General features: G+C 34.1%; 1 protein-coding gene across 1 annotated transcript; it reads left to right on the top strand.

Annotated features, from left to right (window-relative positions):
* Positions 1-5110: 5110 nt before the first annotated feature.
* Positions 5111-18742, top strand: LOC132737862 (neuronal acetylcholine receptor subunit alpha-9-like; the record flags this gene model as incomplete). Its single annotated transcript, XM_060725228.1, has 6 exons — positions 5111-5374; positions 8411-8547; positions 10465-10509; positions 11133-11242; positions 12280-12372; positions 18502-18742. Coding segments are annotated over exons 1-6 (672 nt in total), but the record flags the coding sequence as incomplete, so codon positions are not given.
* Between the last annotated feature and the right edge of the window lie 5115 nt (positions 18743-23857).

The following is a 23857-nucleotide window of genomic DNA, read 5'->3' as shown; positions in this document are numbered from 1 at the left end:
ACCTTGCTGTTGAAAATGTGTCAGAGTTAAATCGTATACATATACACGCACAGTGCGTTAACTGGAGTGCAGGTATTAGTTACCCGTACTCCAGAGCATGCCCATTGATTGGTTCATTTTGTCCAGGGTTTACATATTGTGACGACAGAAAAAGGGATAGCGATGGAAATATCATATTCAGATGCTCGTTCATTGGTTACTTTTTTGTGGGGTTTCATTTTGTGGTATCAGGGAACGTGATTTTATGTTTGACTATGATACAAAAGAGAAAGAACATCAAAACACGAGGCTATCTGATTGTACGAGGGGGCGTAGCCCCCGAGTATAAATCAGCTAGCCTCGTGTTTCGATGCTCTTTCTATTACTTAATATATTTCATGTTTAATACAAACATGCCAAGGGAGGTCCTCTTCCTTTGGGTTTAGTTAGGGGTCCTGTGGGTCAAGGCCAAAGTCACCAATGCCAAAAATAGATTTTCACATTTTTACAGGTGCATTAACATTATTCTTTTGAGAGATGACTTTTATATCTGTAGGAACATAAAATTGAAGTCTTCTCCTTTGGATGGAGTAAGGGTTCAGTTGGGTCAAGGTCGCCAGTTCTAAAAATAGATTTCTACACTTTTACAGCCTTTATTTATTGACAAATGTATTTCATATTTGGAAGGTAGATAACATGCATGGTATTCTTCCTTTTGATTGAGGTAGGGATCAATGGGGCATGGTTACAAAAGTTAAATAGATTTTAATTTGCAGAGTGAAGTTCACACAAACAGTTTACGCTTTTATCAAAGTTGCTTCTCGTATGCGTGTTTTTATTTCCATTTTAACACCAGAAAGGCAGTGGTTATTCATATTATTGTTGCAATAAATTAAAAAGATGTTTTCTTTACACATCTGTCTTATGTTTTTGTTTTGAAAAATAAAGTTCTTAAAATTATCTGAAAATAGATACTCTATTGTGCGTATGTTTTGTATTTATGGTCATTTGAACTTCACTATGACGTACTCGACATGCGCATTCGGACATGATAAGAAAAAAAAGTTCAAATCAAACTCGTGAATAAAAATTCGAACATAAAAGTGGTTACAGATATCTAACTAATATCTTCGTTACATATGTATTATTCATGTCTTGTGTTTTTCGAAAGATGTCAGATTTAATTTCATTGAAATATTTAAAATGAAGCTTACAGATTAAGATTTTCATTACAGCAAAGCAATGATATAAAAACCCTAAATTCTCTGGCCAATACGGCTAGCTGTCTTCAGCCAAATAGAAAGGCCAATATGAGCTTAACCCATTATTTGTATTCTTATTATATGGTATTTACTGAGAATCTTTCATAGGCGAGTAAAATATCACTTGCCACAATGTCAAAGCGTAAATAGTGTTTGACAAATCGTAAAATGTACTAAATCTTGTGACCTCATTCTAACTTTGACATCTGCTTACTGTGTGTGTATTTGCGTTTATTTATACTCGCCACCGGTTGCCCATATGGGCGAGTCCTCCAAAAGTGTATTAGTCATTCTAGATTTTGGAGATAGTGCAATTACAGGTACAGAAAGATGCCCCAATTCCAGAAGCTTCCCCTAGAAGCACCCATACATGGGACCTCGATTAAAAGTGATATCCGAAAGACTGATTAGTAATTTTAGTTTGCCAGTCCGGGAATCGAACCCACAAGGTCGAGATTACAAGTCTCGCGCTCTAACCGATTGAGCTATGCGGGCTGGCTGCTAACAAAAATTCCGGTGCATATTATATGTGTTAATCGTAAAATTCGGTCATATCTAACGCCCGACTGCGGATCGAATACTACATGATCAAGGAGTACTACATGATATTTTTTGTTTTCGATTTTCGTATTGACCGTGCATTTCATACTATGTTTTTCACGTATTTGCCATTTCTGATAAAATAAAAATTTTGCCTTCACGTTTGAAGATTTAATATGTATTTTGGGGGGAAAATATAAAAAGAGAGATAATTTAGCAAAAATACCTGTCAGGATCATCTGTCCTTTAGAAATGCATTAGTACTTTTATATGAAATAAGTATTTAAGTTTAAAGTGAATATGTTTGAAATTAGCCGTAACCAAAAGGTTAAGCAGAGCGAAAACATCTTAGAGAAATAAGGGGAATAACTTTGTAAACTACATCTAGGATTATCTGTCCTTTGATATTGCATCATATGATCATAGTTAACAAATAAACCACATTTAAAGTAAATTCGGTAGTGTTTGGGAAAATAAATGATATTACTTAAACCAAATTCTGAGAGCGACAATACCATAATACCTTTAATCTGTTGTCAATCAGGGTTACAAATGAAAATGGGAAACAAAAGAAAATACTTATCTATTGAGAATTTAGTATCAATTATCCTTTCTAGCCTAAAGATTACATTATATAGCAGCTCAAAACCTCGATATTTAGGTTCATAAAAGAAAACATGTAAAACAAAGATGGCAATTACAATAAAAATAACTATGAGAATGTTAAAAAGTAATATAATACTACTTTAATCATGATTTTAACATGAATTTACATCTTGCGACATTTAACGGTAGTGTTCCGACATTTAACGGTAAGGGAAATTCGTGCGACATTTAGCGTTAACATTGCGACATTTAACGGCAAATGATTTTGCGACATTTAGCGGCGGTTGCGATATTTAGCGGCAATGGTGCGACAATAAGCGGCAAGTGCGACATTTAGCGGCGTTGCGACATTTAACGGCGCCACAATCATCACCATAGCCACAACGGCCACAATAAAGACTATTTTTTTTTATCAGAATCATCATAATTATCATTATTATCAAAACCATCATCACAACCACCCTCATAACGATCACTATCATCATCAATCATCATCAATATAAATCATCATAACCATCATCACCATCATCTCCACAACGACCACCTTAAAGACTATTATTGTCATCATCATAATCATCATTAGCAATTATCACCATAGCTATAACGACAATCACAAGGACTATCATCATCATAGTCACCACGATCATCATGATCATCGTTAATCATCATCATCATCACCATTAGTATCATCACCACCATCACGACCATCATCATCATAATCATTGTGATCATTAATCATCATCACCATTCTCATCATTTTGATCAGCTTTGCTTCCGTTAGATAACATGAACTACAGCAATTCCATATTCTACCAAGTCCAAGCTCAAACAAATATAAAATAATAAAATCAGATATTCTTATCATGCGTTAAATGGCTTTAAACTAGTGGCATTAGTGAAAACAAATCAGATACTTTATTCAGAGCATGGAAATTGTGTCCCAGATGACATCTATAGAACATTAACATTGATTCCTGCATTGAATATGACCTCATTTTTATGAAAGGCGAATAAAAATCACGCTTGCATTTATAAATCTATGAAAAATAACGGTGATACGGTGATTTGTTGCCTATAAAGATAAAGCAATTATTTTTGACAAGATACTAGCATAGTTATCGGATGCGTCATTTGATTAAAAATCAATTCAATTTCCGTCATGGCATAGTAATGAATAACTAATGACTATACCTGATTGATAATCAGTTTAAGGTTATTAATGATATTCAGATTAGAGTGGTGAATATTATGATTATTATATTTCACTATTAAGAACTGACTATATTGTGTCCACTTAATTAAGCAATGAAAATGGATACGGATGTTAATGAAGGAATAAAAAAAACAAGAAAAAATGTGGGTCAATATGATCTTATTTAAGAGAAGAATATAGGTGCTGAGCAGGGAACGAAATAACGAAAAATTATATAAAGATAAAGAAAAAAATATCCCATTATAAATATACGGGTATTCACCAAAAAAAATTAAAAAACAACAACAACGAAAAAAACACACAAAAAAACAACAACAAAAAAACAACACAGCGATAATGAAAGATAAAGAAGAAAAGGTCTAGCAGACTATGGCCTCTATTGTATCTCTTATAATCATAGGTACATGGTTTATTGATAATGCAAAAAATTAAATGAATGAATGAATGAATGATTGATGATGATGCTGATGATGATGATGATGATGATGATGATGGTGGTGATGATGATGATGATGATGATGATGGTGGTGATGATGATGATGATGATGATGATGATGATGATAATGATGATGATGATGATGATGATGATGATGATGATGATGATGATGATGATTTATGAAACTCTTCAGATTATAAAAGGATGTCAAGTTTAACATTGTCCTTAGGGTAGAATGTCTTCATACAAATGAATTCTTTTTATTGTCTTGTACTAATGTACTATATTTTTTGCTATATATCTCTATATTTAAAACTACAATTACTTTCTGAATAACCTTATTGTTACCAGTGAATAGACGACTTACCAATTAAATTGACATTGAGTATCAATTATTTGCACGCTTTACTAAAATAAACAAAAACAAAATGATTAACTCGAGTTCTTGAAGACAATATTCTATAATATAAATATCTCTGTTTAGTGGTGTCATCGATAAATAATTCTTTTGTATTTAATGTCAAACATTAATGCCTTTCAACTATAGGAAGACACACTATTCCGTTGCGCCAAACGAACGTGATGGAAATAGCGCTAAATGAAGCGAAAATATGATAACATAACGATTCTCACAATATTTCTTTAGACACCACTACATCCGGGGATGACGGTGTTAGAATTGATTTTGATCTATAACCCAATAATCCACTCCTCAGAGAAAATAGGTAATCATTAACAGGTAAACAATCCTGAAAATTTAAATCATTAGAAGCTTTATGGTCATAAATGTCCCTGCTTCAGGATTACATCGGTTCAATATGATTGTACAAACAAGCTAGTGCAATATTGTAGAGTTTCAAACGTCATGTTTATAAAAATACATTTGAGCCGCGTCACGACAAAACCAACATAATGGGTTTGCGACCAGCATGGATCTAGACAAGTAGAGAGACTTATAGCGAACAGCATGAATCCTGATCAGACTGCGCGGATGTGCAGGCTGGTCTGGATCCATGCTGGTCGCAAACCTATTATGTTGGTTTTGTCGTGACGCGGCTCAATTTTATATCTATTTATTTTTCCGGTTGCTGTGATATAGAAGTTCGATACGACAAACAGAAGTTCTTTAAGCTGTTATATAACAAGTGATTCGTGATTTGTGTTGATTTAGACCCGACTGCTGTGACGAATAGAATAGAAGCAAATACTTGGTTAAGGGTATATCAATAAACAGTATGCACATTGTCTGATAAATAAGCATTTGTGACTCAGAGTTGTGCGTGCGAACAATAATGCTAAAAAAGGAATTTATAATTTTGCTTTTAATTACCTTTACAGGTAAGTTCAGGATTTTGTTGTTGTTGTTGTTACTTAAAGGGAGGGTGCTGTTGTTCTTGCTGTTTTATTTGTTGCTTTTTTCTATGGATTTTATAAAACGATCGGTTTGTTTTTCTTGTTGTATTTTTTAATTTGTTTTTTTTAAACTAATAATGTAAATTATAAAAGATTTGTTTTATTTTCTTTGTAACTTTAATTTGGATGGTTTTAAATATGTTGATATCATACTCTGACTAAAAAGAAACGTAATTCTCTCTGAAAGCACTTTGAATCTAGTTGCTGGTTATGATAAATATAATGCACCATACTTGAGAAAATAGCAGTGCTGTATATCATGAAAAATAAGGAACAAAATACAGCATTAAACAATGAGTGGTTTTGTTTTTCCATTGTGATGCCTTACAAGACTGTCTTACATACTCTACATATAACTTTCTATTGCATCAATGTTTGTGATTTTCAAAAATGCTAAACAGCAAAACGGGTTTATATGAAGAAATATTAGACAGTCAAATTTTATTATATTTCACATTTGAATAATAAGTATGAAATAAATAATAAAACATTTCGTAAAACTTGACGAATTTCTTCTTTCTTAAATACGTTAACAACCAGTGTGTTTTCAGGATGAAAATAATGTTTTAATGGCAGGAACAACAACACTCTGAACCCTTCGAAAGTTAATATAATATACGAAAAACAAGTTGCCCGAATACATATAATAAATTTATTAATAAAATGTATCAGTTTGTTTAAAAAATAATTTGAAATGAATGAAACGACTGTACTTTCGAATTAATCAATTTAATGTTCAATGTTTAATGACAATGATAATAATAAATGGAAAAAAAAACTAACTACGCAACTCTCAATAAAGCTCTATATAGAGCGTTAAACGTTTGTAGCCCTTGAAATATTGTTTGTAAGCATTAACCAGAATCAGGTTACACTTTATATTTGTTTATACCATGATTTCTACATTCTATGTTTTCTATGATGCATTATGAAATCATTACATTGGTAACTTATAGGCCCATTGGGCCGGGTGCTATAATTGTACATATATACGATTGTTATTTGTATTTGACTATGCACATGTCACAATAATAAACAATTTACTTAATAACTTACTTACTGTTCGAATTGAACGATGACACATTTATTTTATACTGTATACGGGTTTATATGTCCAATAAAAAAGTAAAGTATGCTTAGGAAATATCTATCAATTTTGAGTGCATTGTCGTAGAATAATGCACGGTTGAAATTCTAATGCGTTGGAATATAATCACAAAGGCCGGGTGGCCTGCGTGATTAATTGCAAAGCTTTTGAACGATAAACCGTGCATTATTCTTCTATAATGTTTACAATTTAAATTTGTTTACATTCTAACATGCTAATGATAAAGAAAAAAGGTAATTATACGCTGAACTACATTGGGCGTGGAAGTAATTTTCCTGACTTCATTTGGTTTATTGACGTCATATATATGATGTCATATGGCGTGTATGCATTCGTTTTTATGCTATGCATATATCATGTAATAATGCACTTGATTTCCCTATCAGTCTATCTGTTTGATAGGGAAATATTTTGAAGCATGTTAGAATGTTAAAAATATCACAAAAAGCATACATAATCACCTTTAGATGGCAAACCAAAACAAATATTTGCAGATACATAACTTTTATTGCTCATTGTTTGCAGTGTACAATTCCAATAAATGCCATAAAAGTACTTTCCATACAATCCATTAATTGTCACATTATTGCTCTTCTACTATGTTGATAGAATAAATGACGCATTATTTACTCTAAACATTTTATTGTATATGTTAAATGAATTAGGTGACTCCTATTTCATAATCCTACACATTCCGGAAATATTGCTAGATTATAAGATAATATAAATAAACATAAAAATCAATTATATAATCAAACAATGTTAGATAATTGATTTGATTAAGCAACAAAGCTAACTAAGCATTTGATATATAGTGTCTTTGCTTTTTTGTCGACAAAACGTTTATTTTTGTCTTTGTTTCAAAATTTGTTTTGCACATTTTGCATAGTTTTCCTTTTTGCTGTTAGACTTGTCAGACAATTATATGAGCCGCGTCACGACAAAATCAACGTAATGCGTTTGCGACCAGCATGGATCCAGACCAGCCTGCGCTTCCGCGCAGTCTGATCAGAATCCATGCTGTTCGCTTACAAACACTATAAAAAGTAGAGAAACTGATAGCGAGCAGCATGGATCCTGATCCGCGCAGTCTGATCAGGATCGATGCTGTTCGCTTACAAACACTATTACAAGTTGAGAAACTGATAGTGAACAGCATGGATCCTGATCAGACTGCGCGGATGCGCAGGCTGGTCTGGATTCATGCTGGTCGCAAACGCATTAAGTTGGTTTTGTCGTGACGCGGCTTATAATAAGTTATTTGTTGTATAATATTCTCAACGCTGAAACAACCTTTAAATTGGCTTTTATAAAACGTGTTTTAATATCAGTACATCTGCTGTTAACAATCTTTTAACTTAGACCATACCTGTATACTTGGTACTTTTTGGGCTGTCTGATTTGCAATAACTAATGAACACCCCCTCTCTCTCAAAATACAAGGCGAGAACTACCATGAGCTATTTCAGCTCTCTGTCCATTTCCTTTCTGCTTTAAATTGTAATTTATTAACATGTTTATATATCTTGAATAAAAATATGTTAAAACTAAAGTTCATTGTTTTATTTTAAACAAATCTACGCGACGGTTAATAATAATGCATTATTCGTCCGTCATAGCTATAATTTTTACGAGAAAATGTCCATTCTGTTGATCGATAAAATGCTTTAAAACTTGTCATTTATTGGAAAACAAGTACTAGTATAAAACACTTAACAAAAAACAATTTTGTTTTCCTTGGACTTATGAAAGTTGTTGTGAGTGCCTTCAAAGTGCTAAAAACTATTTTGTACAACAAAAACCTGCTTTGATTAAAGAGAACAATTAAGATAAATATATCTATATTTTTTCAGGTATAAGATGCTCAATTCTAGATGAATTATTCCGGAACATGACATCAGACTACCAGGCAGAAACAAGACCCATGTGTAAAGCATCGTCCATCACAGAAGTGTACATTGACTTTGCATTAAGACAAATTGTTGATCTAGTAACTATGCATTTTAATATTTCTCTTATCTTTATATATAAGATTTCTTATTTGCAACATAATACTAAACTATGTAATAACACAAATTAAATCGTTTCCATTGTCTTTATATTGTATTGTATATACAAGAATAATATGAGTACAATTATTTCATCTGATAATCTATTGTTATATACTCATTTGTTAAAATGTCAATCAATGCATGCAATGACCAATAAAGAGGAAAAAAAATTAATAACATAAAAAACTAACATAGTTCATTCTATATTTTAGAACAAAATTCAAAAACTGAATCTTCTGGTTGGATTTCGATGAGGGCTGTTCTTAAAATTACTTAATTGCTACATCTCATAAACCAACCAATGCTCCTCCCTGCATTTGCTCCGTATTTCGTATTCCGTCTGTTGGGTCCAATCATGCTAGGAACTTGAGAATCTTTGGTGTAAGGAACTATCCAGCTCATTTGCAGAACAAAGTGGTTCTTCTCAGGTGCCTGTTCATGTCTGAAATAATTCACAGCGGGATGCCTGATGTCTTCTTCGCCATATGAACTCTACTATAATGGTGCGACATTAAATCCAACCAAAGCAAAATGTACCCGTTTTTGTCATTTTTACAATACATAATACTTAAGCTGATGCTGAAGTGATCTGTGCTGATTTGGCCAGCAAAACTCAAACGATGAGTCAAACATGAATACGGAATTCAACAAAGTTGTGCTCATTTTACACAAATCGTATTAAGTATGGGTAAGAGTTTGTATTAAGACGACCGTAGGGAGTCTTATCAAACTCTTACCCATATTACTGCGAATCGGCTCTTACAACTCGATATCAGATAAAAATATAGGAAGTAAGCATAACATCGTTTTTTCCCAGCAGTCACGAACAAACATGGATGGGGTCCAATTACTTAATCTGGCCTGTAAAACAATGAGTTTTCAACAATACATAGGATTGTTAATGCAATTCATTCCTGTCATATGAAACAAAATAATGTTTTGCTCATTTTTCTAGAAAATATAAACAGTCAGCAATTAATAATTGACATTTTTCTTAGAGTTAAAAGGGTATCAAAAAGTTACTGTGTACTCATTTGTCTCTGCGAGCTGAGCTCCACATGCATTATCTATGTAATAAATTTGAATGTATCCTCGCATTGCTACAGTGTTATCAGCCTTTTTAGAAACACCTGACCTGGCTAATTAAAATATGCCAATCACAATTTTCACTATCTACACTAATTATTGCTTTATTATTTATTGCTTAATTACTGTTTATAACTGCAAATCGGCTCTTACTCGGCAGTAATTAGTGTATCCGCTTTGTCATGAAGAAACCAGTGCTGATAGTGAAAATTGTGATTGGCATATTTTAATTAGCCAGGTCAGGTGTTTCTAATAAGGCTGATAACACTGTAGCAATGTGAGGATACATTCAAATTTATTACAAAGATAATACAAGTGGAGCTCAGCTCACAGAGACAAATGAGAACACAGTAACTTTTTGATATCCTTTTAACTCTAAGAAAAATGTTAATTATTAATTGCTGACTGTTTATATTTTCTAGAAAAAGTAAGCAAAACATTATTTTGTTTCATATGACAGGAATGAATTGCATTAACAATCCTAGGTATTGTTGAAAACTCATTGTTTAAAATGCCAGATTAAGTATTTGGACCCCATCCTTGTTTGTACGTGACTGCTGGGGAAAAATAATGTTTTGCTTAATTAAAGAGGTGACACTTTCTATATTTTTATCTGATATCGAGTTGTAAGAGCCGATTTGCAGTTATATGGGTAAGAGTTCGATAAGACTCCCTACGGTCGTCTTAATACGAACTCTTACCCATACTAAAAACATGCTTAGATTAAGAATTTACCAAGCTTGATTAAAGTATAAATACTATCGTTTCAGGAAGAGCCAAGACAATTTTTGAATTCTATTCTATGGGTTCGAATGGTGAGTCAGATTTTTCCACATTAGTTGTGGTTAACAGAATTGATTTACATGTGTGATTTTAAATACTTTGTTAGACAGACAATCGACCACTCGCAAAATGATAGTAGCGCTCCACCCACAAGCATCATATTACTAGATGAAGCAAAAACTAACTCTAGTAAAGTATTCATAACAGATTAAAATTACAAACTGTATTATTCTGCGTTAAGTTTTACAATGAACAACAAATATTCCAATTAACAATATTTATAAATGCAACAGGCTTTCTCAATATGACAGCATTTTCGAGGTACTGACTAACACTGGTCAATAAGCGTCTATATTGCTTAATATTGTTTACAGAATAAGGTAAATGTGCCACATATAATGCTTTTCTTGTGAGTACAGTTTGCAAAATAGGTAACATTGAAAAGGGTCATATTATAAAAAGCATCAGGAACTTTATATGGCAAAACGATGTTTGGTTGTTTGTTTTTTTTCGATCCTGTATTATTTATGCATACATGAATGTACCTTTTATTATGTTAATGTTGTATACGTATTTACATTAGTACATTGTATTATGTAAATAAATGATTTTATCTAGAAACAAAAATGAACAAAACAATTTTTGTATGTTGCAGGAATGGGAAGATTGTAGGTTAAAATGGAATGCTAGTAATTTCGAAGGAATAAATGACATCATTGTTCCACAGAATAAAGTCTGGGTGCCAGATCTCACCTTATATGATAAGTAATGATAATTTAAGTTTATCAATTATTCATTGACCTTTACAGTATTGATATTTATGACAAAGAGAAAATGACATTATTCTTGAATTACTATAACGTATTGCGGTTGAGATAACAGGTATAATATTCACAAGTACATTTGTATCTGTATTCCTTTTAGGTGACCCACTGGGCGCCGACGGTTCAATGGTTCCATGACCATTGCTCTCCTTTGTTGAAATCAAATTTTATATAATAACTTCATAGATATTAATATAGCAGTTACGACTATATTTCTGTATTCTAGAAAGATATTTCTTTTCAAGAATAAGGTATGAGTACAACTTCAGCAATCAAACAAACATTCCGTAATACCATTTGGAAAAACAGCCTTTAAAGATGTTAATGTTATAAACATTGATTTAAAAGTCCAAAAATGTGTGTGTCTTTTACCTCAATATTTGCATACGTATTAAATCATCAAAGTCTTAAATAATACTTTCTAACTTACACCTCCTAAAAGTTTTCAAAGAAAACTAGCATATTAACTATCTGCTTTTGTATTTACAGGCTTATATTTAATACATGTAAAACAATAAAAACAAACCAATTAAAATTTGTGTATCGGATGAATTTAAAAGACAGTAGTCCGGCAAGACACCAGTGAAAATACGGAAAATATATTTCATTGTAGTGAAATTACGAAAAATGAAAATGAAAATACGCATGTTATTTCATCAATACTTCTCAATATTTCATTTATAAGTGTATAATAATTTAATTTATTTTCCTTAAAATGTGTTTGCTGAATCCATCATTTTATTGTGAGTTTTTTTATCAATCTTGAATGCATATAAAAAATTTCTTTTCATATTTTGTTTTATTAGGATAAGTTATCAAAATGTCCAACTCATTTTATATAAACAATACTGTTATTTTCTGAGCTTTCAGATGATTTGAGATATTAAAATGGGGCGGTTTCCCATTCAAATTTAAATATTTTAGAAAGAAGTTTACAAATTGTTTGTTACTTAATTTATCAAGATGACTTGTTTTCAGTGCAGCAGCAGATAAATTATCTGGAATAGATGATTATAACCTGGCCATACATAGCAATGGTGTAATCAAGTTTAATTTTCCTTCATTGCTGAGGTAACTTTATTTTTACGATACATGTTTTTATTTCATTTTACTTTCATTTTTTTCATTTTCTTTCCAAATTTACTTAGTAGTGTAGATATATTATGTAAATGAACTTGATTGCCGTTATATCAAAAGGGAAAGGTCATGTTTACGACATTTTGTCTAGGCATTAGAAGAAGTATTAAAATACAATTATCCTTGGAAGTTAAATAAATTGTTGATTTTTGTTAGAAAAAAAAATTTGAAGTAATTTTTAACAAATTAACTTGAAATAATTAAGTCAATTTTAATGGGCAAGATTGTTTTGCCATTTAACCTGTCGGCTATATGGAAAACGCCATGTTTGTTCTGGAAATCGTGAAAAATACCTACTAAGTATTGGTTTTCCCAGGGCTAAAATTAGAAACCACATCGCTTTCAAAATTATGAAAGTTCGCCGAAGATTGGCTGTGTGAAAGGTCACAAGAAATGATTTCGTATTTGGTCACGGTTAGATCTAAAAGCGGAACGTTATTTAGAGCTAATTTTAATCAGATTGGTGTTTACGATAAAGTATGTCAACTATCAAATATATAAAAAAAATCGTAAAAATGCACACTTTAAGTAAAGAATATTTGCAAAGAAACAACAAACTTCATGTAATTATTGTTCTATCTCATGCAGCTGCTATATCAGAGTTTTATGTTGCCAACAGAACACATTATTCACCTTGTAAGAAGTGACATGATTTTTGTCCTTTATCTATAGATACATACATGGACCGCTTGAGATTATACATAAAAAATTCCCATTTAGCTTAGGTACAAGTATACGTACTTACTTATTTATTTATTTATTTAATGTATACATGAAAATATAAGACCAAACAAAAATCTGGAAACAAAGTGATTCCTCGGAAGCATTAATCCCCAAAAAGTTATATGAAAAGTGCAGACTCGGTTCGATTGAGTTGCACACGGCATCACCAGAGGGGATATCAAAACGTATGTGAGAAGTTAGCAGTGAACAGTGAGCTAAGCAAAAAGGCATTTCAATTTATATAGGGAAGGTAATGATCTGCTGTAATGCTCAGCTGTTTTTGGCATCTAGCAGGGCATTCCTAAATATAGTGTAAAAATGCTCTGCTGCAATACTCAGCTGTCTTGGCAATCTAGCAGAGCATTCCTAGCTTTAGTGAAAAATGCTCTGCTGGAACGCTCAGCTGGCTAGGCAATCTAGCAGGGCATTACTAAATATAGTGTTAAAATGCTCTGCTGGAATGCTCAGCTGGCTAGCTAAGATAGTAGGCAATCTAGCAGGGCATTCCTAAATATGGTGAGAAAATGCTCTGCTGGAATGCTCAGCTGGCTAGGCAATCTAGCAGGGCATTACTAAATATAGTGTAAAATGCTCTGCTGGAATGCTAAGCTGTCTAGGCAATCTAGCAAGACATTACTAAATATAGTGTACAAATGCTCTGCTGGAATGCTAAGCTGGCTAGGCAATCAAGCAGGGCATTACTAAATATAGTGTAAAATGCTCTGCTGGAATGCTAAGATGGTTAGGCAATCTAGCAAGACATTACTAAATATAGTGTACAAATGCTATTCTGGAATGCTAAGCTGGCTAGGCAACCCAGCAGGGCATTACTAAATAAAGCGTAAAAATGCTCTGCTGGAATGCTAAGCTGGCTAGGCAATCTAGCAGGGCATTCCTGAATATAGTGAAAAAATGCTCTGCTGGAATGCTAAGCTGGCTAGGCAATCTAGCAGAGCATTACTAAATATAGTGTAAAAATGCTCTGCTGGAATGCTCAGCTGGCTAGGCAATCTAGCAGGGCATTACTAAATATAGTGTAAAATGCTCTGCTGGAATGCTAAGCTGTCTAGGCAATCTAGCAGGACATTACTAAATATAGTGAGAAAATGCTCTGCTGGAATGCTAAGCTGGCTAGGCAATCAAGCAGGGCATTACTAAATATAGTGTAAAATGCTCTGCTGGAATGCTAAGATGGTTAGGCAATCTAGCAAGACATTACTAAATATAGTGTACAAATGCTATTCTGGAATGCTAAGCTGGCTAGGCAACCCAGCAGGGCATTACTACTAATAAAGCGTAAAAAATGCTCTGCTGGAATGCTAAGCTGGCTAGGCAATCTAGCAGGGCATTCCTGAATATAGTGAAAAAAATGCTCTGCTGGAATGCTAAGCTGGCTAGGCAATCTAGCAGAGCATTACTAAATATAGTGTAAAAATGCTCTGCTGGAATGCTCAGCTGGCTAGGCAATCTAGCAGGGCATTACTAAATATAGTGTAAAATGCTCTGCTGGAATGCTAAGCTGTCTAGGCAATCTAGCAGGACATTACTAAATATAGTGAGAAAATGCTCTGCTGGAATGCTAAGCTGGCTAGGCAATCAAGCAGGGCATTACTAAATATAGTGTAAAATGCTCTGCTGGAATGCTAAGATGGTAAGGCAATCTAGCAAGACATTACTAAATATAGTGTACAAATGCTATTCTGGAATGCTAAGCTGGCTAGGCAACCCAGCAGGGCATTACTAAATAAAGCGTAAAAATGCTCTGCTGGAATGCTAAGCTGGCAAGGCAATCTAGCAGGGCATTCCTAAATATAGTGTAAAAATGCTCTGGTGGAATGCTAAGCTGCTAGGCAATCTAGCAGAGCATTACGAAATATAGTGTAAAAATGCTCTGCTGGAATGCTAAGCTGGCTAGGCAATCTAGCAGGGCATTACTAAATAAAGTGTTAAAATGCTCTGCAGAAATGCTCAGCTGGCTAGGCACTATAGCAGAGCATTCCTTAATATAGTGAAAAAATGCTCTGGTGGAATGCTCAGCTCGCTAGGCAATCTAGCAGAGCATTACTAGATATAGTGTAAAAAATGCTCTGCTGGAATGCTCAGCTGGCTAGGCACTATAGCAGAGCATTCCGTAATATAGTGAAAAAAATGCTCTGGTGGAATGCTCAGCTGGCTAGGCAATCTAGCAGGGCATTACTAAATATGGTGTAGAAATGCTCTGGTGGAATGCTAAGCTGGCTAGGCAATCTAGCAGGGCATTCCGAAATATAGTTAAAAAATGCTCTGGTGGAATGCTCAGTTGGCAGACTGATTCTGAGTTCTAGGATTTATTGTTGCCAATGTTTTATTGACATTTTCGACTTCTAGGCAATTCTGAGGCACTCGCAGACTTTCAGGAATTTTCGGTGCCAATAGCAATAATGATATTTTTTACTTCAAAGACCTTTGAGAGACTATTTCATTGTCCTGCGACTTTTTAAAGGACACTCGCAACTTTCAGGAATTTTGGTGCCAATGCTGATATTGACAATTAAGACTTCTAGGGACCCACAAGATTCCATTTTGGTCATCTGCGACTGATTCTTGGACACTCGCAGACTTTCAGGAATGTTTGGTGCCAATGGAAATAATCACATTTTTGACTTCTAGGGACCTTTAAGAGTCCATTTCATTGGCCTGCAGCGTATTGTATGATACTCGCAGACTTTCAGGACAGTTTTGATGCCAATAGAGATGATGGCAATTTTTACTTCTAGGGACCCGCCAGAGTCCATTTTTATGGTCTGCGACTGATTCTGGGACATTCGCAGACTTTCAGGAATCTCTGGTGCCAATGAAGATAATGACATTTTTGACTTCTAGCGACCCACCAGAGTTCATTTCGCTGGTCTGCGACTGATTTTGAGACACTTGCAGACTTTCAGGAATATTGATGCCAATGGAGATAATGACATTTCTGACTTTAAGGGAACCGCCAGAGTATATTTCTTGGGTCTGCGACTGATTCCTTGATACTCACAGACTTTCAGGATGTTTAGTGCCATTGCAGATCATGACTTTTTTACTTTTAAGGACCCCTTAGTCATAAGCAGAGCATTTTTACCCTAAAATGTCATTATCTGGCTTAGCACCAAACATTCCTGAAAGTCTGCAAGTGCCTAATAATCAGTCGCAGACCAACGAAATAGACTCTGGATGGTCAAAAATGTCATAAATTGTAATTATCTCTATTGGCACCAACAATTCCTGAAAGTCCGTGACTGTCCAAGATTAAGTCGCAGACCAAAAAAATGGACCGTGGATGGTCCCTAGAAGTAAAAAATGTCATTATCTGCCTTGACATCAAAAATTCCTGAAAGTCTGTGAGTGCCTCAGAATCAGTCGCAGACCAAAAAAATGGATTCAGAAAGGTCCCAATAAGTCAGAAATATCATTTTCTGCATTGACACCAAAATTCCTGAAAGTCTGCGAGTGACTCAGAATCAGTCGCAGACCAATGAAATAGACTCAAGAGGGTCCTTTTGAAGTAAAATTGTAATTATCTCTATTGGCACCAACAATTCCTGAAAGTCTGTGACTGTCCAAGATTAAGTCGCAGACCAAAAAAATGGACCGTGGATGGTCCCTAGAGTAAAAAATGTCATTATCTGCCTTGACATAAAAAATTCCTGAAAGTCTGTGAGTGCCTCAGAATCAGTCGCAGACCAAAAAAATGGATTCAGAAAGGTCCCAATATGTCAGAAATATCATTTTCTGCATTGACACCAAAATTCCTGAAAGTGTGCGAGTGACTCAGAATCAGTCGCAGACCAACGAAATAGACTCAGGAGGGTCCTTTTGAAGAAAAAATGTCATTATCTCCATTGGAACCGAAAATTTCTGAAAGTCTGCAAGTGTTCCAGAAACATTCGCAGACCAACGAAATGGACTCTGGATGGTCCTAAAATTTCACAAATGTCATTAACACCAAAAATTCCTGAAAGTCTGCGATCGTCCCAGAATCAGTCGGAGACCAAAGAAATAGACACTTGAGGGTCCTGTAGAAGTCAAAAATGTCATTATCTGCATTGGCACTAAATATTTCAGAAAGTCTACGAGTGCCAAATAATCAGTTGCAGACCAACGAAATTTATACTTTATTTAAGAATGCCCTGCTAGTTTGTCTAGACAGCTCAGCATTCCGGCAGAACATTTTTACACTAATTTTCAGAATGCTTTGCTAGATTGCCTAGCCAGCTGAGCATTTTTAATACTATATTTAGGAATGCCCTGCTAGATTGCTTAGCTAGCTGAGCATACCAGCAGAGCATTTTACGCACTATATTTTGGAACGCTCTGCTAGATTGCTTACCCAGCTGAGCTTGCCAACAGAGCATTTTTACACTATATTTAGGAATGCTCTGCTGGATTGCCTAGACAGCTGAGCATTTTTAACACTATATTTAGGAATGCTCTTCTAGATTGCCTAGCCAGCTGAGCAATTCAGCAGAGCATTTTTACACACTATTTTGGAATGTCCCGCTAGATTGCTTAGCCAGCTGAGCATAACAGCTAAGCATTTTTACACTATATTTAGGAATGCCCTGCTAGATTGCCTAGCCAGCTGAGCATACCAGCAGATCATGATTACACTATATTTTGGAATGCCCCGCTAGATTGCTTAGCCAGCTGAGCATAACAGCAGAGCTTTTTACACTATATTTTGGAATGCCCCGCTAGATTGCTTAGCCAGCTGAGTATAACAGCAGAACATTTTTACACTATATTTTGGAATGCCCCGCTAGATTGCTTAGCCAGCTGAGCATAACAGCAGAGCTTTTTACACTATATTTTGGAATGCCCCGCTAGATTGCTTAGCCAGCTGAGTATAACAGCAGAGCATTTTTACACTTTATTTAGTAATGGCCTGCTACATTGCTTACCCAGCTGAGCATACGAGTAAAGCATTTCTACACTTTATTTTGGAATGCTCTGCTAGATTGCTTACCCAGCTGAGCATAACAGCAGATCACTGATTTCCCTATATAAATCGTAATGCCTTTTTGCTTAGCTCACTGTTAACTGCTAACTTCTCACATACTATCAAAACATACACTCATTAACACACACAGGCACATTTTAGGGAAATTATGAAAATAGGAACAAGAGCCATTAAAAGGTGTCAAGCTAAAGGAGCACCTACTTAAAATATTCTCAATGTGATTTCTATGTCACCTCCATGACATTTTCATGTCATTTCCGTTTAATCTCCATATCATTTCCGTGTCATTTCCGTTTAATCTCCATATCATTTCCGTGTCATTTCCGTTTAATCTCCATGTCATTTCCGTGCCATTTCAGAAGCGTTTGTGCTGTAGATGTCACACATTTCCCATTTGACTATCAAGTGTGTAACCTCACATTTGGTTCATGGGCATACAGTGGTAACCAAGTTAACGTCATTAATATATCAACAAAGGCGGATATGTCGTCATACGTTTTAAACTCGGAGTGGCAAGTTTTTGATTGTCCAATAGATCGACCAGTTACATATTACGGACAAGATCCTTATCCAACTTTGGTAGTGCAACTTCTCTTAGAGGTAAGATTATAAACATAGTAATGGCCTGCTAGATTGCTTACCCAGCTGAGCATACCAGCAAAGCATTTCTACACTTTATTTTGGAATACTCTGCTAGATTGCTTACCCAGCTGAGCATAACAGCAGATCATTGATTTCCCTATATAAATCGTAATGCCTTTTTGCTTAGCTCACTGTTAACTGCTAACTTCTCACATACTAATATAATTATATCTGTATTGTACCTAATTCAGTCATGTTGAACGTTTGGAAAATAAGATAGGCTAATATGTTTCATTCAATCAACAGTAATCAAATATGACATTTGCTACCTAGTAGTAAATATATGCTTATTAAGTCTAACGTTTTCCGAATGAATTTATTTAACCTATTTTCTGTCATACATGTATATATTATACAAATACAATGTAGCAAAAATATATCTGATAGATCTATGTTACCTTAGCTTACACACGTGTTAACACGAAATAAGGACCTTGTGGAAGGGTTCGTGAAGTAATAGTCCAGATGAAATGTAAATTTTCAAGCTATAAATGTATTGACAGCAATGGCTTTGTTAAAATAAAATAACATATATAAATGATTATTTAAGTAAGTGTCATCTACTAGTGTGAACTATTATAAGGTAATGACTATCAGTGGTCCAGTTTCGACACAGGACCAGATCCGCATGTTTCAATGTCATTTTTCTAGAAAACCGGCAATTATAAGAAAATGAGCTGCCAACAGACACGTTTGCCACACATTGCATTATATTATCAAAGAAAATTCAAATGTCAGAAATATTTCATTGAAAACGGCATTGAAGAAACCGGAGCTGGTCCTGTACCGGAACAGGTTACTTGACTGTATCTATTTGTTTAAGCATATTTATTTAAGCCCGATTGCAAAACAAGTTCTTTCAACATGTATTAAACACTTTCGAGTCCGCTCCTAGAACCAACCAGTACTGGTGTCAACTGAAGAAACATGGTCGTGACCCGATTAGGGCTCGAACCCATGATCCCTGGGTTGAGAGGCAGACACCTTAACCACTAGACTACCGCTCCCCTTACACTGTATATATTGTTTAGTACAAAACTGAATTCTTGTGGAAGAATATATAGCTGTTAAGCACTTTTTGCTAACCGAGTCTTTTGATCGAGGATCTTGCAACTGTGTACCAGTCAAATAGAATTAGTATTGTACACAGCAATGTACAGTATACTGACCCAACCATTGTTTGACATTTTGGCAGAACTTGCAGTTACTTCATGTACAATAAGGATTTGATAAGGAATTTTGAATTCTAAAAATGAAAACGAGGCAAAATATTGCAGGATAAAGGTAGCCTAAAACGCTGTTTTCGCGAAAACTTACCGAATGTACAACGTCCTGAAGGTAAGTTATTGTGACCGGACTGTGTCCGTCGTCAACTTTTGTTTCATCAACATGTCCTTCTACACTACTGGGTTATTGTTGTTAAAACTAAGCAGGGTTGTTCCTGGTATAAAGACTTTTTAAAATTGTTTGAAGAATTCCATTCAAAGCAGAACTCTGGTTAGCGCGGCAACTAAAAGAACTAGAACTGCCGCAGTCTGGCAAGGATATCCCCGTCACTTTCATTCATTTTGACTTTGTCAAACTAATAAGTCCTGTAAGGTTTATCATTATACTTCATTCTTTGTATATTCGTTTATATGTAGAAACTATTAACTTTCTTTAGCAATAACTGACATCAACAAGAGCCATTGACTTTCGATAGCAACCATTAACTCCCATTGCAAACACTGACATTCTTTAAACAAACATTATCTTCCACTGCAACCATTGATTTTCTAAAGCATCGAGTGGCTACCATAACAGTAATTGATATTCCTAAGCAACCATTTACTTCAATAGGAACCATTGATTTCTATAGCAACAAGTGACTTCCCTAGCAACCAAAGTTCTATACCAGTCATTGACTTCAATAGAAACCAAATAATTTTTATGCCAATAACTGTTTTTTCATAGCAATTATTAACTTCCACAATAACTTTCAACTTTCCCTTGCAACCATTGACTTTCTATGGTAACCAGTGGCTATTTTAGCAATCAGTTATTCCCATTGCAATGGCTTCCATAGCAACTTCTGATTTCCATAGCAACAAGTGACTTCCAAAGAATCCATTAACTTTCTATAGCAACCATTGGCATTTCATATCAACCTTTGATTTTTATAGTAACCAGTGACTTTTATGGCAAGAAGTGAATTTTTACATTGCAACCAGTGACTACCATTGCGACCATTGACTTCTCATAGCAACACGTGAATCTGACATTGGCTTTCGTCTCAACCACTGGCTTTTTTACATGTGCATTCTTTCAGATGTAGATACGAATTTAGTAATATCCGTTTAAGATTTAGACCTTTTACCTGCTTTTTATTCATAGTTTACAATATTAATGTTTAAAGCCTTAACCGTCAGATGAACGATATAAGAAAAGAGCTATCATGACCCTCTTGTTTCTTTTTTATTCAATGACATTACGACCGAAAACTCGTCTGCATCACCATCAATCAATAACAATTTGGAAGCCTCGATATATAGTTAACTGTTTCTTCGTTTGACTATAATGGTATGTTTTAAGTATCATATTGACGTTAAACTGGTACAGTAGGATTTTGAAGTGATTTTTAATTATAAGCTTGAATTTGACCTGGCAAAATTTGACATTTAATGTCATTTATTAGCGTCTTATTGACGTACACAGTTCAATTTCGTAATAGCACATTTGATCTCCGTCTTTGTAATAATTTATTTTTAATTTACTCTATTAAATATTTTTACGACCTGATTCAGATTCGTTATTGCCTTAAATAATAAGCTGATGCAACAAAAACAAAATACGTATAAAGTGGAATGCAAAAGCAGGATAAAATCAAGTTTTAAGGGCAAATTATTTCGTAGTTATGAGCTCCTAATTTAAAAGTTATGTTCGAAAGCTTTACTTGACACTATTTGTTTTTCATTGTAAAGAAATTGCTATCGTGAAAAGTTATTTTCTTCAAACAATTACAGTTTAGGAAAGCCCGGCGTGACATCTGGCTATTTACAGGTCTAATTATAAAACAATCGATGAGGGGAACATCATACAGCAAACTTTATGTTTAGCTTTATTAATTTCATGAATATTGCAAGACAAAAAAAGTGTCCCATAGCGACAATCTGTGCGAAAATCGAGCTATCATTTGCTCACGAGGAAATGCCGAGCGCTTAATTTGTCATTTTTCCCATTTGGGAAATCATTATTTCTGGCCAAAAGAAATGATACATTTTTTTCCACTGCTACATACAAGTTGGTGTATCGTGAAATATTGAAACAGAAAAAAGTCGTAAGATTATTCCTCGCGAAAACAACAAAGATTATATTATACAAATTTTCTTCCTTAGATTGTACATATAGAGGATATTGAATGAGTGTAGGTTTAATACTAAATTTATTGAACGAGTTGAATAAAATCATATTATGCGAGCCTCTGGCGAGCATAATATTGTTTTATTCAACGAGTTCAATAAATTTAGTATTAAACCTACACGAATATAATATTCTATTTATCACATATATAAAATAAGAATGGTAAACTATTAACAAGAGTCATTTTACTTTGACGCGCCTATAGTGTAACGCTAACATTAGCGCGCTTTAACGCTATGTTTATAGTGCAAATGACGTGACGTCAAAGTGTTATTACACACTATAGTGTAATATCGCCTATAGTCTGTCCCATCAAATTTGAACATTCCATTTTTTATTTAATATAATAGTAAAATCATTTAAATTAATGTCATCTTAACCCTGACGTCAATATCTCTAGGCATGTTTTTCATTTTTTTCATAAAGTCAGTAATATGGTCAAAATGTTAAAATTATATTTATCCCCGTTGACTTACGTTGTAACCTGACGTGACGTCCATTTCAAAATGGCGGCGCCCATATAGACGTCATTTAGGGTTCGTCTCACAATTACGGTGAAATGTACTCGTTAATTATAAAAAAATGATTATATTTATTTACTTACTGATCAATAGCTAAATGTTATCATTAAAATAAAAAATGAGAACAAAGTTGGTGTCAAAAAGGCAATTTTACTAGCAAACTATTATTAAAATAATCAAAATCATTTAAAGCTAAAATATCGCTAACCGCTTTATAAATTCTTACGCACAAAGATTAAATTAATAACCATGATAAACTGTCGTATTTTTTAAGATAAAAAAGAACAATGAAGTGATTTGATTAGATAGCTTTCCAATAAAGTGCGTATCTTATCGCAGCATGTCGTAGGGAGCGGGAACACCTAGCTTTAGAATAATGATAAACAATATAAACAAGGAAAGGCGGGGCGTTCAAAGGAAACGTAACCCCCCACATGAACCCTAAAGCTAGAAGACTATAAAAAAAAAGGTTTTTTGCTAATTTATGGTTTTAATTTACACAATTCCCTTTAAGTTTTGTCTGATTTCCCTGTCCATTAGTAATGTTCACTTCTATTCAAAAAATAATTTAAATTGACCAGGTTCGATGGGATACAAGAATATGTGACCCTTTTTATTTCGGGTGCGATGTCCGTGTGCTAAAACTTTCCGTAGGTTTCAACTTTCACAAAAAATCGCCAACAAATACTACTTTATCATGCAAATCTGACAAGAAATATATAGAAAGGGAAAATTGATTCACTATACGTTCAGAATTGGTTTGCTTGTTACCAAAATGTCTACTTTAACTAAACTCCCTGGCTAATGAGAGAACACAGACTCGCGTTCGAGGAAATGTTAAATTATAAGAATATATATAATATCATGCTTTCTAGTTTGAGCAATCAAACGTAGGCCTATACACTTTAAGTTTGTAAATAACAAATTTAACTTCCCGTCTCACAATTCAACAAAAATGCCAGTGATTTCACTGATTTGATATTATTAAGAATAAGTTTGAATAAATTGAATTGGAGTGTTCAATAAGCGACAATAAGTGTGTTTTTTAGACTCAAAGTGTTACATATAATTATTATGTTAATATGAAGGGGAGATCGAGTCAAAGAGAAACACCGAGTGACTTTCTCAATAATTTTAGCCTTCCTAAAATTTA

This window comes from Ruditapes philippinarum, unplaced genomic scaffold (assembly GCF_026571515.1).
Source record: "Ruditapes philippinarum isolate M1 unplaced genomic scaffold, ASM2657151v2 ctg12557_1_1_1_1, whole genome shotgun sequence".
Lineage (NCBI taxonomy): Eukaryota > Metazoa > Mollusca > Bivalvia > Venerida > Veneridae > Ruditapes > Ruditapes philippinarum.
Note: the sequence above shows the minus strand (reverse complement) of the source record. Positions and strands in the feature narration are given on the sequence as shown.